This window comes from Pseudorca crassidens, chromosome X (genome assembly GCF_039906515.1).
Source record: "Pseudorca crassidens isolate mPseCra1 chromosome X, mPseCra1.hap1, whole genome shotgun sequence".
Classification (NCBI taxonomy): Eukaryota; Metazoa; Chordata; class Mammalia; order Artiodactyla; family Delphinidae; genus Pseudorca; species Pseudorca crassidens.
The window spans coordinates 1,774,557-1,794,217 of NC_090317.1; the positions used below are offsets into that span (position 1 = coordinate 1,774,557).

At 44.2% G+C, this 19,661-nt stretch overlaps 1 protein-coding gene across 3 annotated transcripts in view; it reads left to right on the forward strand.

Moving 5' to 3' along the window:
* The first annotated feature begins 6,721 nt into the window (after positions 1-6,721).
* GAB3 (GRB2 associated binding protein 3) overlaps positions 6,722-19,661 on the forward strand; it is a 64,150-nt gene continuing 51,210 nt past the window's right edge. For all 3 annotated transcript variants that reach the window (XR_010939790.1, XR_010939791.1, XM_067722537.1), the window contains exon 1: positions 6,722-6,814. Coding sequence is in view for 1 of the 3 variants with exons in the window: in XM_067722537.1 (XP_067578638.1) it covers positions 6,743-6,814 (72 nt within the window). In the remaining 2 variants the exon portion in view is untranslated. The remainder of the gene's footprint in view (positions 6,815-19,661) is intronic.

Here is a 19,661-nt window from a genome sequence, read left to right on the forward strand (position 1 = left end):
AAAAGTTAAATCGATTTTAATAACAAACTTTATTTAACGCAGCGATCCACAATATTATCATTTCAACATATAAGCAATACACAGCATTGTGAATGGCATATTTTACGCTCTTTTTGTGTTTTTTTTTCGGTACCAAGTCTTTCTGGTGTGCGCTTTACGGTTACAGCACAGCTAGATTTCAGCTCCACGACGGGGCTCCATGTGAACTGCTGGACAGTCAAAGCGGGTTCGTGGCTGTGGTACTGAACGGCCAAGCAAGCTCCAGGTTCAAGCCCTCTTCCCTCCTGTAGTAATAATATTAATGCTCTAACTTGATTTTTTATACATAGCCAAAGTCCTCAATATCAACCAATCCACGAGCAGTTAATTACACTCCCCATCCCATAATTTTATAATGCTCCGTTGGTATATATTTGGCTAAATTTCAGGTACTCACTAATGGTTCTCCAACACTCCTCATCTGATCTGTTAGCAAATCCTCTCGGCTTTGCTTTCAAAAGATCCAGAATCTGGTAGTTTTTCACCACCCTCAATACTGTCACTGGAGTCCATGTCATCACCATGGCTCTCCTACATTTTTCCACTCGCCTCCTGCACTTACCCCCTCTTTCTGTTTTTTCCAACTATATTGTCTCCTCAACACAGCCCCTGGAAAGAGCCATTAAATTGTGAGTCAGGCCATGTCCCTCCTCTGCTCAAAGCCCTTCAATGGCTTCACATCTATAGTGGGATGAAGACTGGCCCCCCACTTCGGACCTAACCCCTGGACTCTATGAAAACGAACTTACTTGAAAAAAGGGTCTTTGTAGAGGTACTGAAGTTAAGGATCTACAGATGAGGTCATCCTGGATGACTCAGGTGGGCCCCAAATCCAACGACAAGTATCCTTAGAAGAGAAGAAGGACACAGAAGAGGATAAGGCCATGTAAAGATGGCAAGAATGTTTTATCCCCAAGGATCTTCAGGGTGATGAATCATGGAATCCAGTTAAAAGGCCACCTGTAGTAGACCACCACCAACAAAAACTCTAGATCTGGTGAACGGCAGCCTGCCTTGAATCACCACGATGGAAAATCATGGCCCCTCATCTAATTCCCGGACCCCATCAATTCACAGACTCAGCCCTCAAGCGAAGGTGAGGCCAGGTACACGTAACACAACTGTGTACTTTAAACCTTCCTCCGACTTTCCACTGTGGTCCACTGGTCGGAAATGGAGTCTTTAGTCTGCGTCTTTCTCCCTGTGGACCCCCTGTGGCTCTTTCCCCAGTTCCTGATCGCATAATTGGCAGCTGGATGAATTCCCACAGAGGCTTCCTGAAGGACTGAGCACAATTATGGAAAGAGGGTCAAAAGAAAGCCCCGGTCACTGTCCCTTCAATTATCGGGCACATTACCATAATGAAGTCCCTGGGCATTGACGTGATCATCTCATTGTCCCCCAAACCATCATACTGGTCTGCCACGTTAATGACGTCACGCTGACTGGACCTAGTGCACGGGCAGTAGCAAATATTTCACCACAGAGTGAAAGATAAGCCCCATAAAAACTCAGGGGCCCAAAACTTTCATGAAGTTTCTGGGCACCAGTGGACTGAAGCATATTGGCATTGTCCCTCCAAAGAGAAAAACAAGTTGCTGTACCTCGAACCCACTGTCACGAAGAAAGTACGATGCTTGGTGGGCCCCTTTCTGGGAGTGGCATACCCCATGCGGATGCTTTTATACCTTTGTCAAAAACCAGTTGGGTAAATGTATGTGGGTCTATTTCTGGGTTCTCTACTCCGTTCCATTTATCTATGTGTTTATTCCTCTACCAATATCACACAATCTTGATCACTGTAGTTATATAATGAGCCTTGAAATTGTGTACAGAGATTTATGTGTTGATCTTGTATCCTGCAACCCTGTAAAGCTCACTTATTAGTTATGGGAATTTTTCATGTAGATTCCTTTGGATTTTCTATGAAGACAATTATATCATCTGCAAATGAAGACACTTTTAATTCTTCTTCCCAGTCTGTGTGCCCTTTGTTTCTTTCTTTCTTTTTCTTTTTTTTTCCTTATTGCACTGGCTAGAACTTCCAACACTACGTTAAATAAGAGTAGTGAGAGCACATAGCCTTGCCTTGTTCCCAACCATTAGGGGAAAGTGCCCAGTTTTTCACCATTTAAGTACGAAGTTAGTCATATGATGTTAGTCATATGTCTTCCATAGATGTTCTTTAACAAGTTGAGGAAATTCCCCCTATTCCTAGTTTTGTGAGAGTTTTTGTCATGAATTGATATTGGGTTTGTTCTGCATCGATTGATATAATCCTGTGACTTTTGCTCTTTTGCTTGTCAATATGGTGGATGTCACTGATTTTCATATACTGAATGAGCCTTGCGTCTCTGGGATAAGCCCCACCTGGTCATGGTGTATAATTCTGTTTGTTTGCAGATTTTACTTGCAGATTTTACATTATTGGCCTTTCACACACACATATAGCTATCTCCTCATGTTTGTCCCTCATCCAGAAATTGGAGAAGAATTTTCTTTTCAAATTTTCTCTCTTTTCACAGAGAATAAGTTAGATGCATGGCCACTTTGCCCCACATAACATAATTAAAATAGAAACTCTTCCTTAATAGTGGACATTTATTTTCATAAGTCCTCCTAGTTACAAGATTTACAGTACTTAAAGAACTGCCAAACTAAACCTTTTTTTTTTTTGGTTGGGGAGCCTTGCTCTTTTTTGTTTTTTAAAAAAATGTTATTTATTCATTTATTTTATTGAAGTATAGTTGATTTACAATATCGTGTTAGTTTCAGATGTACAGCACAGTGATTCAGTTTTTTATATTTATATATATATATATATTATTTTCAGATTCTTTTCCATTATAGGTTAATACAAGATATTGAATATAGTTCCCTGTGCTATACAGTAGATCCTTGTTGGTTATGTATTTCAAACTAAACCTATTTTATTTTTTTAACATCTTTATTGGAGTATAATTGCTTTACAATGGTGTGTTAGTTTCTGCTTTATAACAAAGTGAATCAGCTATACATATACATATGTTCCCATATCTCTTCCCTCCTGCGTCCCCCTCCCTCCCACCCTCCCTATCCCACCCCTCTAGGTGGTCACAAAGCACTGAACTGATCTCCCTGTGCTATGCGGCTGCTTCCCACTAGGTATCTGTTTTACGTTTGGTAGTGTATATATGTCCATGCCACTCTCTCACTTCGTCCCAGCTTACCCTTCCCCCTCCGCTTGTCCTCAAGTCCATTCTCTACGTCTGCATCTTTATTCCTGTCCTGCCCCTAGGTTCTTCAGAGCCCCTTTTTTTTAGATTCCATATATATGTGTTAGCATACGGTATTTGTTTTTCCTAAACCTAATTTAAATAAATGAGAAATGGGTAAGCCACAAAGGGAATCCAGGTTCTAAAAAACCACTTGCTATTCAAATTATCTAGTCTCCCCAGGCTGGAGTGCAAACAAGCCATCCTGTGACTCTCTGTCATCATCTCGGATGAATGGAACTTGATTGTTTCAACAATCACGGTGAACATCATGCTGGGCCATTACACCAAAGACATCACGCTTACTGCACCTGGTGGACAAGAGGTAGCAGAGATGCTTCATTAGGACACCTGTATGCCAGAGTGTGGGAGATAACGCCCATGAAAACTCAAGAGGCTGACCCTTAGTGATGTTTTGAGATGGTCTGGACCGTACTGGATATTCAGTGAGTTGCTGCACTGCATACCACCTACCACTCAGAAAGGGGCACCACATTTGCTGGGGCTCTTCAGATTCTGCAGGCAACATATACGACATGAAATTGTGCCACCAGTGCTTCAGCAAGTAATCTGTAAGGTGACGTGTTTTTAGTGGAACCCCAGGCAAGGAAAGTCTCTGCGGCAGGTACCAGCCACTCGATGCACTGCAACATTACATGGAGCTTTGGCAAGTCCTAAAAGGAGAAACAGACTGTGGGTTCCTGGAGTGTTGAAGGAAATCATGCCCTCTACTGCCATCGTATTTTCCTTTTGATCAACCTCTGTGGCCCCTGCTGTGGGTGACACTCTTTCCCTTGACTCCCACGTGTAACCTCATAGGTCTGTTGGTCAGGGTCTCCGAAGGAAGCAAATGAGAGGCTCTATGGGTTGAACTGAGGAGAATCTAATGGGGAGATTGTTTACAGAGGTTAAAGGAATCAGCAGGGGTGAGGCTCCCCTCCCAGGAACTGCCATCAGTTGATGTGGTCATGGCCACTGTCACTGCCGCTGCTAAGTACTCTGCCTGTCCACAGCAGAGACCCACACTGAGTTCCCAATAAGGTAGCCTTCCCTGGGGGACGAGCCCACCACCTTGTGGCGATTGATGAAATCAGACCACATCTGTGGGGAAGGGGCCACAATTTGTCCTCACTTGAATAGGTACTTGTCATGGGCCACCTTTCTGCTAGCATGGCCACCCGTAGACTTACTGTCCTGCATTCAGTTTCACAATATTTCACATAACAGTGCTTCCGACCAAGGCAATCACTATAAGACACAAGACGTGTGCTACGTGCTGATACTGAGAGATTGCCCTGAAACCCCTGGCCTGAAAGGATCTGTGCTGGTCAGTCTAGTGAAGGCTCACTTCCTAGGCTAGGTGGGTGAAAAGACACTGAAAGGGGGAGGTGAGCTGGTGGCCACTATGTGGTGCTGTTCCTCCTTAGCCAGAATCCACGGGCCCACAATCAAGAAGTGGGAAGGACTCCTCTCACCATCACACCTACTCATCTACTCCCAGCGTGGAGCGGCTTAGAGCTCTGTTGGGTTCCGAGGTAGGAGTGCTTCAACCAGGACCCACACGCTGGTCCCATCATGTTGCCATTTAGGGTTCTTTATGCCACTGAACCACAGGTCTCCTGAGCAGGCTTGGATGGTTGACATTGATTGCCAAGTTGAAACAGGGTCACTGTTATACCAGGGGATTGGGAAGGACTATGTCTTAAATCCAAGGGATCCTCTGGGGCATCTCCTACTACTGTCACATCCAGGCAGGACCACTAAGGATTCAGGCTCAGTGGGAATAAAGGTTTGGTTGACTTACCAGGTAAAGAATTCTGACCAGCTGAGGCTGGAGAGCAAAAGGAGGACAGGGACTGTAGTGAAGAAGGAAGTTATAAAGACCAATGAAATTATGATCTCAAGATCAGTTATAGAAAGGAGAATTGTAGTAGCTGTGTGTGCGCGTCTGTGTGTGTGTGTGTGTGTGTGTGTGTGTGTGTGTGGTGAACATATAAACTTTTCCCATATTCCTTCTCTCCAGATTTTATGTATGTCAAATAAAGACTGATAGAGGTTAGCTTCATGTTTTTCTTTAGGTTTTAGGATATTGAAGTGAGGTGGTGTCTGAACTAGAGATGGCTACAGTGACGGATGGGCCTTTTGGTGTCCTGTTTTAGGGAATGCTTTTTAGTTTTGTAGGAGGGATAGGATAGCAGTATTATTTTGCCAGGAGTGAGTTGTTGTTGCTTTCAGCGCCCACAGACTCCCAATGCTCCAGCACTCCATTGATTTTATAAGCACCTTCTTCCCTAAATTAAATCCCTTTCTGCTTGAAACACCTAGAGCAAACTCTGTTCCCTCCACTGAACCCTGACTGATTACAGAACAACACATGAACCCTACCATACAAGAGTCATCACTGTGGAAATTTCAGATGTATGGTAGGAGGCTGAGAAGTCTTTTTGTAAGTCAAAGAAGTGATGTGGCATTTGTTTCTTCCAAGTGTCACTTCTAAGGGAGAGGTGTCACGCCGAGGGAAAAGAGCACTACAGGTCAGGGAGCTGGCCAGGTGACGCCATACTAATCACTCGGATTAGCATTGTGGATGCGGCCCCGAAATTTGATATCCGTGCTTTTCTGTTTATAAAGTGTGTTCATAAAGGGCAGAGTGTGCCTCGAAGAGCAGCACAGAGAGGCCTGGCTGCCTCTCAGCTGAGTTCCTACTTGTGCGACTTTGGAGGGTGATATGATCCTGTTTCTCATTTCACTCACGCGCACAACTGAGATCATGATCAAGCCCACTTGATAGTGTGTATGGATCCAGGGAGCTAATGCCTGTCCAGTGGTGTGCACACTCACCGGCCCTGCAGCCGCATGTCTGCGTAAGTGTCATGTGCGTGGCTGTTACTTACCGGGCTCAGCACACCGCCTGCACCATCATTCTTGGATCCATGTTTTAAAGCCTTCGGGTCAAAGAGACTGCAAACAGCACTTCCAGTTTTGAACCTTTTGATTATGGATGATTTGGATTTAGTTTTGCTGCAGAGCTCATCACCGGATAAAGAGGTCTTCGGGGGAGGGGCACAGCAGAAGCAGTAATTTGCAAACCACCAAGTGGAAACGGGAAGTCAAGGGGCAGTTAGGCTTTTCTTCATCCCTAAGCATTGACATTGCAGGTGCGGGGTCTAGATTTCGGCTCTCGTGACCCCGAGGCCCGGGCACCAGCCCTTCAGACGCGGCTGACCGCGGGCGGGGGCGAGGGCGGCGGGGGACCGGCTCTGGCCCGCAGGGCTTTCCTGCCCGAGGCCGGGGGTGGCGCCCGTCCCCTCAGGACGGGGGTCGCGGGGCCGCGGGGGCGGCGCTGGAGGGCGGGCGGGCGGGCGGGAGGCGCTGGGCCCGCCCCGCCGGCATCCCCGCCGACTTCCTCCCGCCGCGGACGCCGGCCCAGCCGGAGGAAGCGCGGCACGATGAGCGCGGGCGACGCCGTGTGCACGGGCTGGCTCGTCAAGTCGCCCCCCGAGAGGAAGCTGCAGCGCTACGTGAGTAGGGGCGTCGCCGCGCGTCCTCGGGGCCCCGGGTGGCCTCGGGGTGGCCTCGGAGTGGCCCGGGAGCCCCGCGCTCGGGCTGCGGGCGAGGCCGGCGGACGGAAAGCGAGATCGCACGTCGAGCCGGAGCGCGCCGAGCCGACGGGAGGGAGGCGGGTGGGGCGAGCCCGGGCGTCCGTCTCGGTGCGGGAGCGGCCGGGGGAACCTCCCGAAAGAGCGGCCCTGTCGCCGTGCCGCGGTGGGGGAGAGGGACGGGGACCCCGGGACGTGCCGCCTGCACGGGGCGGGCGCGGAGGCTCCGCTTTCCCCCGGGGTCGCGAGCACCGTCTTCCCGCGGAGCTGTCGTCGGACACGACCGTCCACAGCCTTCCTCAGGGTGTCGCTTCTCAGCTTCTCCTTTCTGCGGACACTGCGCTTTTCGAGAACCTCCGGTAACCATGGACTTTTGCTAGGATGAGACAAGGGGCAGTCGGGAGAGCCCACCTTAAATGTACGAGCCACAGCTCGAACATTCATTATGTCCACCCGCGTCCTCGGGACAAGCAACGTACAGCTGCTCAGACCCCTTTCTCCATTGACCCGGGACTACACTAGTGTCCGTCTCTTGCGACTCTTTGCGAAGTTTTTTTCTTTTTTTTAATTAATTAATTAATTAATTTATGGCTGTGTTGGGTCTTCGTTTCTGTGCGAGGGCTTTCTCTACTTGTGGCAAGCGGGGGCCGCTCTTCATCGCGGTGCGCGGGCCTCTCACTGTCGCGGCCTCTCTTGTTGCGGAGCACGGGCTCCAGACGCGCAGGCTCAGTAATTTTGGCTCACGGGCCCAGTTGCTCCGCGGCATGTGGGATCTTCCCAGACCAGGGCTTGAACCCCGTGTCCCCTGCATTGGCAGGCAGATTCTCAACCACTGCGGCACCAGGGAAGCCCTCTTTGCGAAGTTTTTTGCCGTTTGTTCTGCTGAGCAGCGTTTTAGAGGCATGTTCCACTTAGCGTGTAGATGCCATAGATGTAGACACACCTAGATTCTTCTGATTACTACCACTGTTTACCTTCATCATTCTTTTTGAGTCCCCGAGTCTATAGACACGAGGTCCACTATTGCTCAGCCTCTAAGGCACCAGCTGCTTCGCTAACGGTGCATCTGCTTTGAAGACTCATGATATTCAGATGAGGGTCTGTCACAGAGCGCAGCACTTACAAAGCCAGCTCGAGGTAGCTTTCCTTGTTGCCCTTCGGAATGTGAGACATCTTAAATGTTTACGGCATATTGTCAGATGATGCAGGAAGGTGCCGAACCTGGACTGCAAAGTTCGTGGCAGATTTTTTTCCAATCCTGTTTTCTATCTTGTCCTGACCAGACTGGCTTAGGAAACTTTATTAGTACTTCATCCACCTCGGGAAGGCATGGGTGTCCGTACCTCTTATTACATGAGCTTCGTTCTCTTGAGGTGCAGTGGAGGTGTGGCAGGCGTGGACTTTGCACAGCTTATAGGCGTGTGGGGCATGTGATGGGGTGGTGAAGGAGGAGACTTAGGACACAAGACTACCTAGATGTCATCTTACCAACACTCCAAGACATAAACCTGGGCCTCTCAGGCTATGGCTGGGAACTTTTTATAATGAGGGACATAGTCGTTTCGACAGTCGATGCTCTTTGGTTGAAAGGAGTCCCTGAAACACATCCCATAGTCAGTTTCCGCTCGTCTTTAAGTTCTGTAGGAATCCCGTATTGCCACTAGATGGCGATCAGTTGTCAGTGCTCACAAGCCGCTTTTCACTCAGATCCTGTCGGGAGTGCTCATTCCGTCTTCCTTTTAATTGAGCACCAACTCTGAACCAGGCCCTATGCCATTGGCTAGAGAGAGCAAAAGAGACTTTATCCCTGTCCTCCAGAAGTCCAGAGTCTCACATGTGTTACACAATGACATAACGAAGCTACTTAGTGGCACAACTAGGGCAATAACTTAGTTCTTTGCGCTGCCAGCCAAGTAGCTCTCTGTCAATGTTTGTAAACCACAGTCTGTATTTAGGTAAGTCCTTCAGTCCGAGGTAAGCTGGTGTTTCATTCTCGAATCTATGAAAGATAGTTTTATCACTGCTCTTTAAATTTTAAATTTAACTATAGTTAATTTACAATATTGTGTTACTTTCAGCTGTACACCTTCAGATTTTCTTCACTATAGGTTATTACAAGATATTGAATATAGTTCCCTGTGCCATATAGTAGGTCTTTGTTGTTTATCTATTTTATATATAGTGGTGTGTATTTACTAATCCTGAACTAACTTATCCCCTACCCTTCCCCTTTGGTAATCATAAGTTTGTTTTCTACGTCTGTGAGTCTATTTCTGTTTTGTAAGTTCATTTGTATTTTTTTTTAGATTCCACATATAAGTGATATCTTATGGTATTTGTCCTTCTCTGACTTACTGCACTTAGTATGATAATCTCTAGGTCCATCCACGTTGCTGCAAATATTTCATTCTTTCTTATGGCCGAGTAATATTCTGTTGTAGATATACGTACCACATCTTCTTTATCCATTCCTCTGTCAATGGACATTGAGGTTGTTTCCACGTGTTGGCTACTGTGAATAGTGCTGCTATGGCACATGTATCTTTTTGAATTAGACTTTTCATCTTTTCCAGATATATGCCTAGGAGCGGGATTGCTGGATCATACGGTAGCTCTATTTCTACTTCCTTAAGGAGCCTCTATACTGTTCTCCATAGTGGCTGCACCAGTCTACATTCCCACCAACAGTGTAGGAGGGTTCCCTTTTCTCCACACCCTCCCCAGCATTTATTGTTTGTAGACTTTTTGCCATTCTGACAGGTGAATTACTGCTCTTTTAAAAGATGGTTGATTCTTTTCTGTTTTTTCTTTCACAAATATATGAACTTATTCTTATAAACAGCCAAATGATCTAGGAATAAATACAGTAAAAAGTGAAAGACCCTCTTTAATTTTCCCCACATCCTATCCTTCCTGTGCACCCCTCCTCATTCCCTTCCACGCCCCTCCCTAGGGATGACAACTGTTAGAAGTTTGGTTAGTGTTATTCTTTAAAAATTTCGAAGAAGATACAATTTTCTTTTTGCACAAATGAGATCATACTATACAAACTGTCCTGCGATTTTCTTTTTTCACAACAATCCTGGACATCTTTCCAAGTTAGTATGTATAGATTTGCTTCATTCTTTTAAACCATTGCGTAACATTCCTGGTCATAGACATAACATATTTTAACAATTTCTCTGTTGATGAACAGTTATCTTGCTTTTATTTTCTCAACTTTAAAGAATGCTGTAACAATGATGATAATAAAATTATAATAATTCACATTTATTGAGTGGTTGTATGTGCCAGGCACTACACTAAGGACTTTACTTGAATTATCTCATTTAATCTTCAAAACAACACTAAGATCCAGGTACTACTTTTATCTCTGCATACAAGTTCTTTGTTGGGTATATAATTTGCAAATATTTTCTACCAGGCTATAGTTTGTCTTTTCTTTCTCTTTACAGTATCTTTTATAGAACAAAGATTTTAAAGTTTTGATTAAGTCCAATTTGTCAATTTTTCTTTTATGGATCATGTTTACTGTCAAATCTAAGAACTCTTGCCTAACCCTAGATCCTGAAGATTTTCTCCTATGTTTTTTCTCCTAAAGACTTTATAGTTTTACACTTTAGACCAATGATTCATTTCAGTTAAAAATTTTGTACAAGGTGTAACATTCATGTTGTGATTCATTTTCTTGCAAACCAATTACATTTATTGAACAAACTGTCTTTATTCCATTGAATTACTTTTGCAACTTGGATGGACCTAGAGTCTGTCATACAGAGTGAAATAAGTCAGAAAGAGAAAACAAATACCGTATGCTAACACATATATATGGAATCTAAGAAAAATATAAAAAAGGTCATGAAGAACCTAGGGGTAAGATGGGAATAAAGACACAGACCTACTAGAGAAGGGACTTGAGGATATGGGGAGGGGGAAGGGGAAGCTGTGACAAAGTGAGAGAGTGGCATGGACATATATACACTACCAAACGGAAAACAGATAGCTAGTGGGAAGCAGCCGCATAGCACAGGGAGATCTGCTCGGAGCTTTGTGACCACCTAGAGGGGTGGGATAGGGAGGGTGGGAGGGAGGGAGACGCAAGAGGGAAGAGATATGGGAACATATGTATATGTATAACTGATTCACTTTATTATGAAGCAGAAACTAACACACCATTGTAAAGCAATTATACTCCAATAAAGATGTTAAAAAAATGTTTAAATCAATTGGTCATATTTATGTAAGTATTTCTGTGTTCTCTAGTCTGTTCCCTTTATGTCTTTGTTCATCTTTATGCTAACACCATGCTGTTTTGATGACAAGAACTTTATAGTAATTCTTGAAAGCAGGCAGTTTTAGCCCTCCAACTTAGTTTTTCTTTTCAGAGTTGTTTTGGCTATTGTTGGTCGTTTGCTTTTCCATACCAGTTTTAGAATTCGTTTGTCAGTTGATTTTTGTTTATTAACCTTGTATTCTGCAACCTTGCTAAACTCACTTATTTATAGTTTGAACTTTCAATACTATCAATATTGTATAAAAATGATGAGAACAGACATCCTTGATTTTTCTTGATCTAAGGGGGAAAGCATTTAGTCTTTCACCTTTTAAGTACATTAGCCGTAGGCTTTTTGTGGGTGCCTTTTCTCAGGCCGAACTTCCCTTGTATTGCTAGCTTGCTGAAACTTTTTATCGTGAATTGGATTTGTTAAGTGCCTTTCTTGCATGTGTAAAAATAATAATATGCATTTTCTTTTTTTTTTTTTTTTTTTTTGTCTGTTACTATGGTGAATTATTCTGATGGATTTTTGTATCTGGAGCCAGCTTTGAGTTCCTGGGATAAACTTTACTTGGTTGTGATGTTTTATCCTTTTCATGTTTTTGTTTTTTTAAAATAAATTTATTTTATTTTATTTTTGGCTGCATTGGGTCTTAGTTGCTGCACGCGGGCTTTTCTCTGGTTGCGGCGAGCGGGGGCTACTCTTCGTTGCAGTGTGCGGGCTTCTCATTGCGGTGGCTTCTCTTGTTGGGAGCACGGGCTCTAGGCGTGCGGGCTTCAGTAGTTGTGGCACATGGGCTCAGTAGCTGTGGCTTGCGGGCTCTAGAGCACAGGCTCAGTAGTTGTGCCACATGGGCTTAGCTTAGTTGCTCCACAGCATGTGGGATCTTCCCGGATCAGGGCTCAAACCCGTGTCTCCTGCATTGGCAGGCGGATTCTTAACCACTGCGCCACCAGGGAAGCCCCTTTTCATGTATTGCTGGATTTAATTTGCTAATATTTTGCTGAGGGTATTTGTGACTTTGTTCATGAGGGATATTGGTCTGTAGTTTTTCTCTTTTGTACTCTTTCTCTGGTTTTGACATTAGCATAATGCTGGTAACCACTACTCTCTTCTCTGTATCTATGTGTTTGTTTTTGTATGTTTTGTTTGATTTGTTTATTGTATTCCACGTATGAGTGAAATCATATGGTATTTGGTATTTGTCTTTCACTTATTTCACTTAGCATAATACCCTCTAGGGCCATCCGTGTTGTTGCAAATGGCAAGATTTCAGTCTTTTTCATGGCTGAGTAATATTCCATTGTGTATGTATACACATCTTTATCCATTCATCCATCAGCGGGCACTTAGGTTGTTTCCAAATCTTGCCTGTTGTAAAGAATGCTGCAATGAATATAGGGGTGCAGATACCTTTTCTAACTAGTGTTTTCATGTTCTTCAGTTAGTATTTATTGTACTCACTGTATTTTACAAATAGTTAATCAATTGATTGAACACCATTTGTTGAAGAGTCCTTCCTCTCTATATATTTTCATTATATGTTGCCAGAGAGAGTGTATTTTTAAGGAATATATGCATATGATTCAAAATCAAAGCATATCAAAGTATATACAGTGAAAAGTAAGTTTCCCCCTCCAGCTGCAAGCATTGCGGATTTTCCTTCCAGATATATTCCATGCATATACAAGCATATTTTTTGAACAAATGGTAGTATACTATATTCACTATTTTATAACCCTCTTTCTTAGTATATTTTGGGGATTGTTCCATATCAGCACATAGAGATCTTTCTCATTATCTTTAACAACTTCATAATATTTCACTGTATGCAGCTACTATGATAGACCTTTTCTTGTTTCCAGTCCCATGCTACTATAAACAATGCTGCCATGAATATCTTTGTACATTGGTCTGTGTAGTCATGTGCAATTAATTCTGCTTGTAAAAAAATGCTTAGAAGTGGAATTTCTTAGTCAAAGTGTATGTGAATGTAAAATGCCAATAGATATCAAAGTGCTTGTCTCTCTGCAATGCCCCAAATATAGTGTATTATCAAACGTTTTGATCTTTGTAAAGTCAAGAGTTGATAAATGGTATTTTATTTTAACTGAATTTCTTTATGAGTGAGGTTGAACATCTTTTCATATATAAAAGACATTTGTATTTATGTTTGTACAGCATGATTTTAATTGCAACCTAAGTCTTAAATCCTTTCATGGGTCTATTTTGGGGCAATTTTGTTCAGTTGCTTCTTCTGCTTTTATCTCAGCTTTTAAACTGTTATTGAATAAGTATCACACTTACATGATTCAAAAATGAAAAATCTCACCCTCACCTCTGTCTTCATCCATCTTAATTGCCCTTAGCCTTCAAGTAACCATTTTTCTTAGTTTTTTCCTTCACACTTCCAGTATTTCTTTCTATAAATACGAGGACATATGTACATAGCTTCTTTTTTTAATTTTTTAATTTTATTTGCGGTACGCGGGCCTCTCACTGCCGTGGCCTCTCCCGTTGCTGAGCACAGGCTCCGGACGCGCAGGCTCAGCGGCCATGGCCCACGGGCCCAGCCGCTCCGCGGCATGTGGGATCCCCCCGGACCGGGGCACGAACCCGCGTCCCCTGCATCAGCAGGCGGACTCTCAACCACTGCGCCACCAGGGAAGCCCTGTACATAGCCTCTTACGCCCCACTTTCTTACACAGTATCCCATTCTATATCTTAGTCTGTTCATTTAAGAAGACATACAGACAAGCACAGGGAGCTCTACTCAGAGATCTGTGGTGACCTAAATGGGAAGTAAATCTAAAAAAGAGGGGACATGTGTATACATATAGCTGATTCACTTTGCTGTACAGCAGAAGATAACACAAAATTGTAAAGCAACCATACTCCAATAAAAAAAAGAAGAAGACATACAGACAGTCAACAAGCACATGAGAAGATGCTCAACATCACTAATCATCAGGGAAAAGCAAATCAAAACTGCAGTGAGATGTCCCCTCACCCCCGTGAGAATGGCCACCATCACAAAGGCCACAAATAACAGATGCTGGAGAGGGTGTGGAGAAAAGGGAAGCCTCCTGCACTGCGGGTGAGGATGTAAATTGGTGCAGCCACTACGGAGAACAGTATGGAGATTCCCCCCCAAATTAAAAATAGAACTACCATGTGATCAACCAGTTCCACTTCTGGATATTTATCCAAAGAAAACGAAAACACTAACTTGAAAAGATATCTGCACCCCCACGTTCATTGCAGCATTATTTACAATATTCAAGGTGGGTGTGGAAGCAACCTAAGTGCCCATCAACAGATGAATGGATAAAGATGTGGTACAGGGCTTCCCTGGTGGCGCAGCGGTTGAGAGTCCGCCTGCCGATGCAGGGGACGCGGGTTCGTGCCCCGGTCCGGGAAGATCCCACATGCCGCCGAGCGGCTGGGCCCGTGAACCATGGCTGCTGAGCCTGCGCGTCCGGAGCCTGTGCTCCGCAGCGGGAGAGGCCACAGCAGTGAGAGGCCCGCGTACCGCAAAAACAACAACAAAAAGCTGTGGTGCATACATATACATACAGCCGTAAGAAAGAGTGACATCTTGCTCTTTGCAGCAACATGGATGGAACTTGCGGGCATTATGCGAAGTGAAGTAAGTCAGACAGGGAGAGACAAATGCCATGTGATCTCACTTTTATGTAAAATCTTAAAAAACAAAAATGTTGAGCAGGAACTCAAAGATACAGAGGAAAGATTGGTGGGGGATGGCGGTTGGGGGGTGAGGTGGGAGAAGGTGGTCCAAAGGTCCAGACTCGCAGTTATAAAATAAATAAGTCCTAAGGATATAATATACAGCATCTCGACTATAGCTAGTAACACCGAATTGTATATATGAAAGTTGCTAAGAGAGTAGATCTTGAAAATTCTCAAAAAAAATTTTGTTCTAGAATTCTGCCCATGTCAGTGACCAGAGATCTTCACTATTTTTGACAGCTGTACAATGTCCTGCTGTGTGGCTGTAGCATGTTTATTCAACCAGTTCCCTATTTTGGACACCTGAGTTGTTTCCGCTCTTCTGATTTTGCATCCATTGCCACAACTAGTCGCATGGTATATGTGACATTTTGTACTTGTGCAGGTATATCTGTATGATTCCCAGAGCTGGGATTGCTGGGGCTATGAATCTATACATGTAGTAGACATTAACAAATGTTCCATTTTGCATTCCTTCCAGCATGTGTTGTTCAACTTGGGGATTTTTGCCATCTGATAGGTGAGAAATGGTATTTCCGCGTCGTTTCAATTTGCAGTTCTTTTATTCGGAGGGAGGTTGAACATTTCTTGACATGTTGGTCTTTTTAGTCGCAGTTTCTGAGGGGTGATAAGTCCTTTGTGAGAAGAGATTTGTGTACGTTTCCCCAGTTTGTCACTTGTATTTTGACTCTGCTTATGTTGTGTGTGTGTGTGTGTGTGTGTGTGTGTGTGTGTGTGTATGTGTGTGCAAAGGGAAAAAGTGTATGTAGTAGAATGTGTCAGTATTTTCTTTTACAGCTTCTGGATTCTCAGTCAGATTTAGGAAGGCCTTTTCCCCCTCCCTGGTTTTAAAGGAATTCACCTGTGGTTTCTTCTGGTGCTTGTATGGTTTTGTTTGTTTGTTTTTAATTAATTTATTTTATTTATCTATTTTTTGGCTGCGTTGGGTCTTCGTTGCTGCGCGTGGGCTTTCTCTAGTTGCAGTGAGCGGGGGCTACCCTTTGTTGTGGTGCACAGGCTTCTCACTGCGGTGGCTTCTCTTGTTCGGAGCACAGGCTCTAGAGCGCAGGCTTCAGTAGTTGTGGCACGCAGGCTCAGTAGTTGTGGCACACGGGCTTAGTTGCTCCACGGTATGTGGGATCTTCCCAGATCAGGGCTCAAACCCGTGTCCCCTGCATTGGCAGGCAGATTCTTAACCTCTGTGCCACGAGGGAAGCCCCTTGTTTTGTTTTATTCATTTTCTTCCCTGAGTGTTCAGGTTTATTGAGGGCATGGGGGTCTACAGGGGAGACCCAAGTGCCTGCACGTGGCCGGGGATGGGGTCTCCAAAACCTGGGTTGACTTGAAAGTGTGACCCTCAGCTCCATCCCACCAAAGGCTTGGGACTCCAGTGTGGCTGCACTGCGGGGGTGGTTGCCTTTGGGTGTGGCCCCATCAGGGCAGCGACGTGGCACATTTCTCGCCCTTCAGGCAAGGCCCACGGCCACTCTTCCCCAGGGAGGTCACCTGCTCAGCGCTTAGGGCCCTTGGGTGCCGAGTCTGGGGCAGGCAGCTGGATGGCAGCAGAAAGGAGCCCCGGGCTGTGTGTTGTGTGTTGTTTTTTACACTGAGATTTGGGAAGTTAAACTCCATGTGGAGTTTATCCTGGTGCAGATGTAAGGAATGGATCCGACTTTATTTTTGTCCAAATGGCTGTACAGTTTTGCCTGCACTACTTATTAAAAAGTTCATCTGTATCCCCACTGATCTGAGATACTGTCCTTCCTTATTATATATGAAATTCCCACATTTATGTTTTTATTTTTTTTAACATCTTTATTGGAGTATAATTGCTTTACAATGGTGTGTTAGTTTCTGCTTTATAACAAAGTGAATCAGCTATACATACACATATGTTCCCATATCTCTTCCCTCTTGTGTCTCCCTCCCTCCCACCCCTCTAGGTGGTCACAAAGCACCGAGCTGATCTCCCTGTGCTATGCGGCTGCTTCCCACTAGCTATCTATTTTACGTTTGGTAGTGTATATATGTCCATGCCACTCTCTCGCTTTGTCACAGCTTCCCCTTCCCCCTCCCCGTGTCCTCAAGTCCATTCTCTAGTAGGTCTGTGTCTTTATTCTCGTCTTACCCCTAGGTTCTTCATGACTTTTTTTCCCTTAAATTCCATATATATGTCTTAGCATACGGTATTTGTAATGAGGTGGATAGACCTAGAGTCTGTCATACAGAGTGAAGTAAGTCAGAAAGAGAAAGACAAATACCACATTTATTTTTGTTTCAGTTTCTGGTTCAGCTTCCATTGCTCCCTCTGTCAATTCATGTGCCGTTATTAAGCTGCTTTCATTATAGAGGTTTTACAGTTGATTTGAATAGTGATATGGCTAGTCCCCCTTTATTGTTCTTCTTTTGGAGTTTTTAGAGTTATAGAGTTTTAAGAGTTTTTAGAGTTTAGTTTGGCTAGTTTTGATTTAATTTTCCCCCATGAACTTGAGAATCGGCTTGCTTAATTTCAAAACAAAACCTGTTATTACTGGGGAGGAGAGTTAAGTTAGATTTTTAAGTGAACTTAGAACTGACATCATGGTGTGGAGCCTTTCTATCCAGGTCAGCTTTTATGTTTTTTTCACATTGGTCTTTACACAATTCTTATTAGGCTTATGCCTGTTTGGGGTTTTTTGTTTGTTTGTTTGTATTCATAGGGCTATTGGTTTCTGTCTTCACCTGAATTCCTTAGAAAACAGAACTTGCGCCAAGGCTTCTTTGCCAAGGCTTTGTTGGGGTTGTAATCTCAGTGCAGTGAGAGTGATGGGAAAAAGGAAGAAAGGAAAGAATGTGCAAATTCGTGTGTTACTGAGTTGGCCATAGCTTCGTGAGAAAACACAGCCACTGGTTGGGATATTTGGATGGATTTGGACAGGCTCTGTAGAACCGATTCACCTTGAGACCGTCTTTTGCAACAAAGAAGGGAGATAAATGTATCTGCCAGTTCCCTTACGGCTCCTGTCTCTCAGTGCCTTTTGGGGCAGCCACTGGGAAAGCCAGTGTTTTTTGGCCTGGTGTCTCATCTAAATCCAGAAGTGGTGGAAGGAACTGGAGTATTTGAGGGTTCACTGGCTCGGGCCTGGGAAGGGTGGGAGGGTCTCTCAGCAGAGGCCATGGCTCCCCACTGAGTGAGCAGCTGGGCCTGGAAGGCAGGTGGCGCCAAGATGCACAAAATTGGTCCAATATAATTCCAACATATCAATATTCTATCCTCTTACCTTTGAATTCTCTTACTTTTTGTAGTAGTTTTTCAGTTGATTCTTCTTTGGGGATTTCTTGTGTATACGATCATGTCATCCAAAAAAGAAAGAGTTTTTTTTTTTTTTTAATTTATTTGCCTGCACCAGGTCTTAGTTGTGGCAGGCGGGATCTTTTAGTTGCGGCATGTGGGCTCTTTAGTTGTGGCGTGCAGGATCTAGTTCTCCGACTGGGGACGGAATGGGCCCCGTGCATTGGGAGCTCGGAGCTTAGTCACTGGACCACCAGGGAAGTCCCCAAAATAGAAAGAGTTTTACCACTTCCGTTTTCAATTCTTACGTATCTTGGTTTTTTTCCTCTTGTCCAAATGTGTTGGTTAACACCCCAATGTGAAACAGTAGTATTGACAATGGGCAAGCTTATTTTGATCTTGACTTTTATAGGCATGCCTTCAATGTTTTCCTATTAAGAAAAATATTAGAAGTTTATACCAATTGAACAACAAATCCCCATTTCCTTCTCCCCCTATCCCCCAGTGACCACCATCCAGTTCTCTGCTTCTATGAGTTTGACTGTTCTAGGGACCTCATATAAGTGGAATCATGCAGTATTTGTCCATTTGTGTCTGGCTTATCTCACTTAACACAATGTCCTCCAGGTTTATCCATATGTCACAAATGACAGGATTGCCTTTTTGTAAGGCTTAATAATATTCCATTGTATGGACATATCGCATTTTCTTTATGCATTCATCCATCATCTAACACTTAGATTGTTTCCATGTCTTGGCTTTGTGAACAATGTTCTGATGGATGGACATGGGAGGACAGGTATCTCTTTGAGATCCTGATTTCAATTCTTTTGAGCATATACCCACCAGTGGAATTGCTGGCCTGTATTGGTATAAAGTTTCAGTTATACAAGATAAATTATTTCTAGAGGTCTGCTGGACAGCATAATGCCTATAGCCAACAATACTATATTATAAAAGTTGTTAGAGGGTAGATGTCATGTATGTGTTCTTACTGCACACACATTGACACACACACAAAGGAACACAGGAAAACTTAGGGAGGTGATGGATATGTCTACTACCTTGACTGTGGTGATGATTTCACAGGTGTCTACATATGTCAAACTCATCAAATTGTACACATTAGTTATGTACAGTTCTTTGTGTGCCAATTATACTTCAATAAAGCTGCTCTTTAAAAAAAGAAAGAGGGCTTCCCTGATGGCGCAGTGGTTAAGAATCCACCTGCCAATGCAGGGGACACGGGTTCGAGCCATGGTCCGGGAAGATCCCACATGCTGTGGAGCAATGAAGCCCGTGCACCACAACTACTGAGCCCGCGAGCTCTAGAGCCCACGAGCCACAGCTACTGAGCCCGCGAGCCACAACTACTGAAGCCTGCACACCTAGAGCCCGTGCTCCACAACAAGAGAAGCCACCACAATGAGAAGCCCACGCACCGCAACAAAGAGTAGCCCCCGCTTGCCAC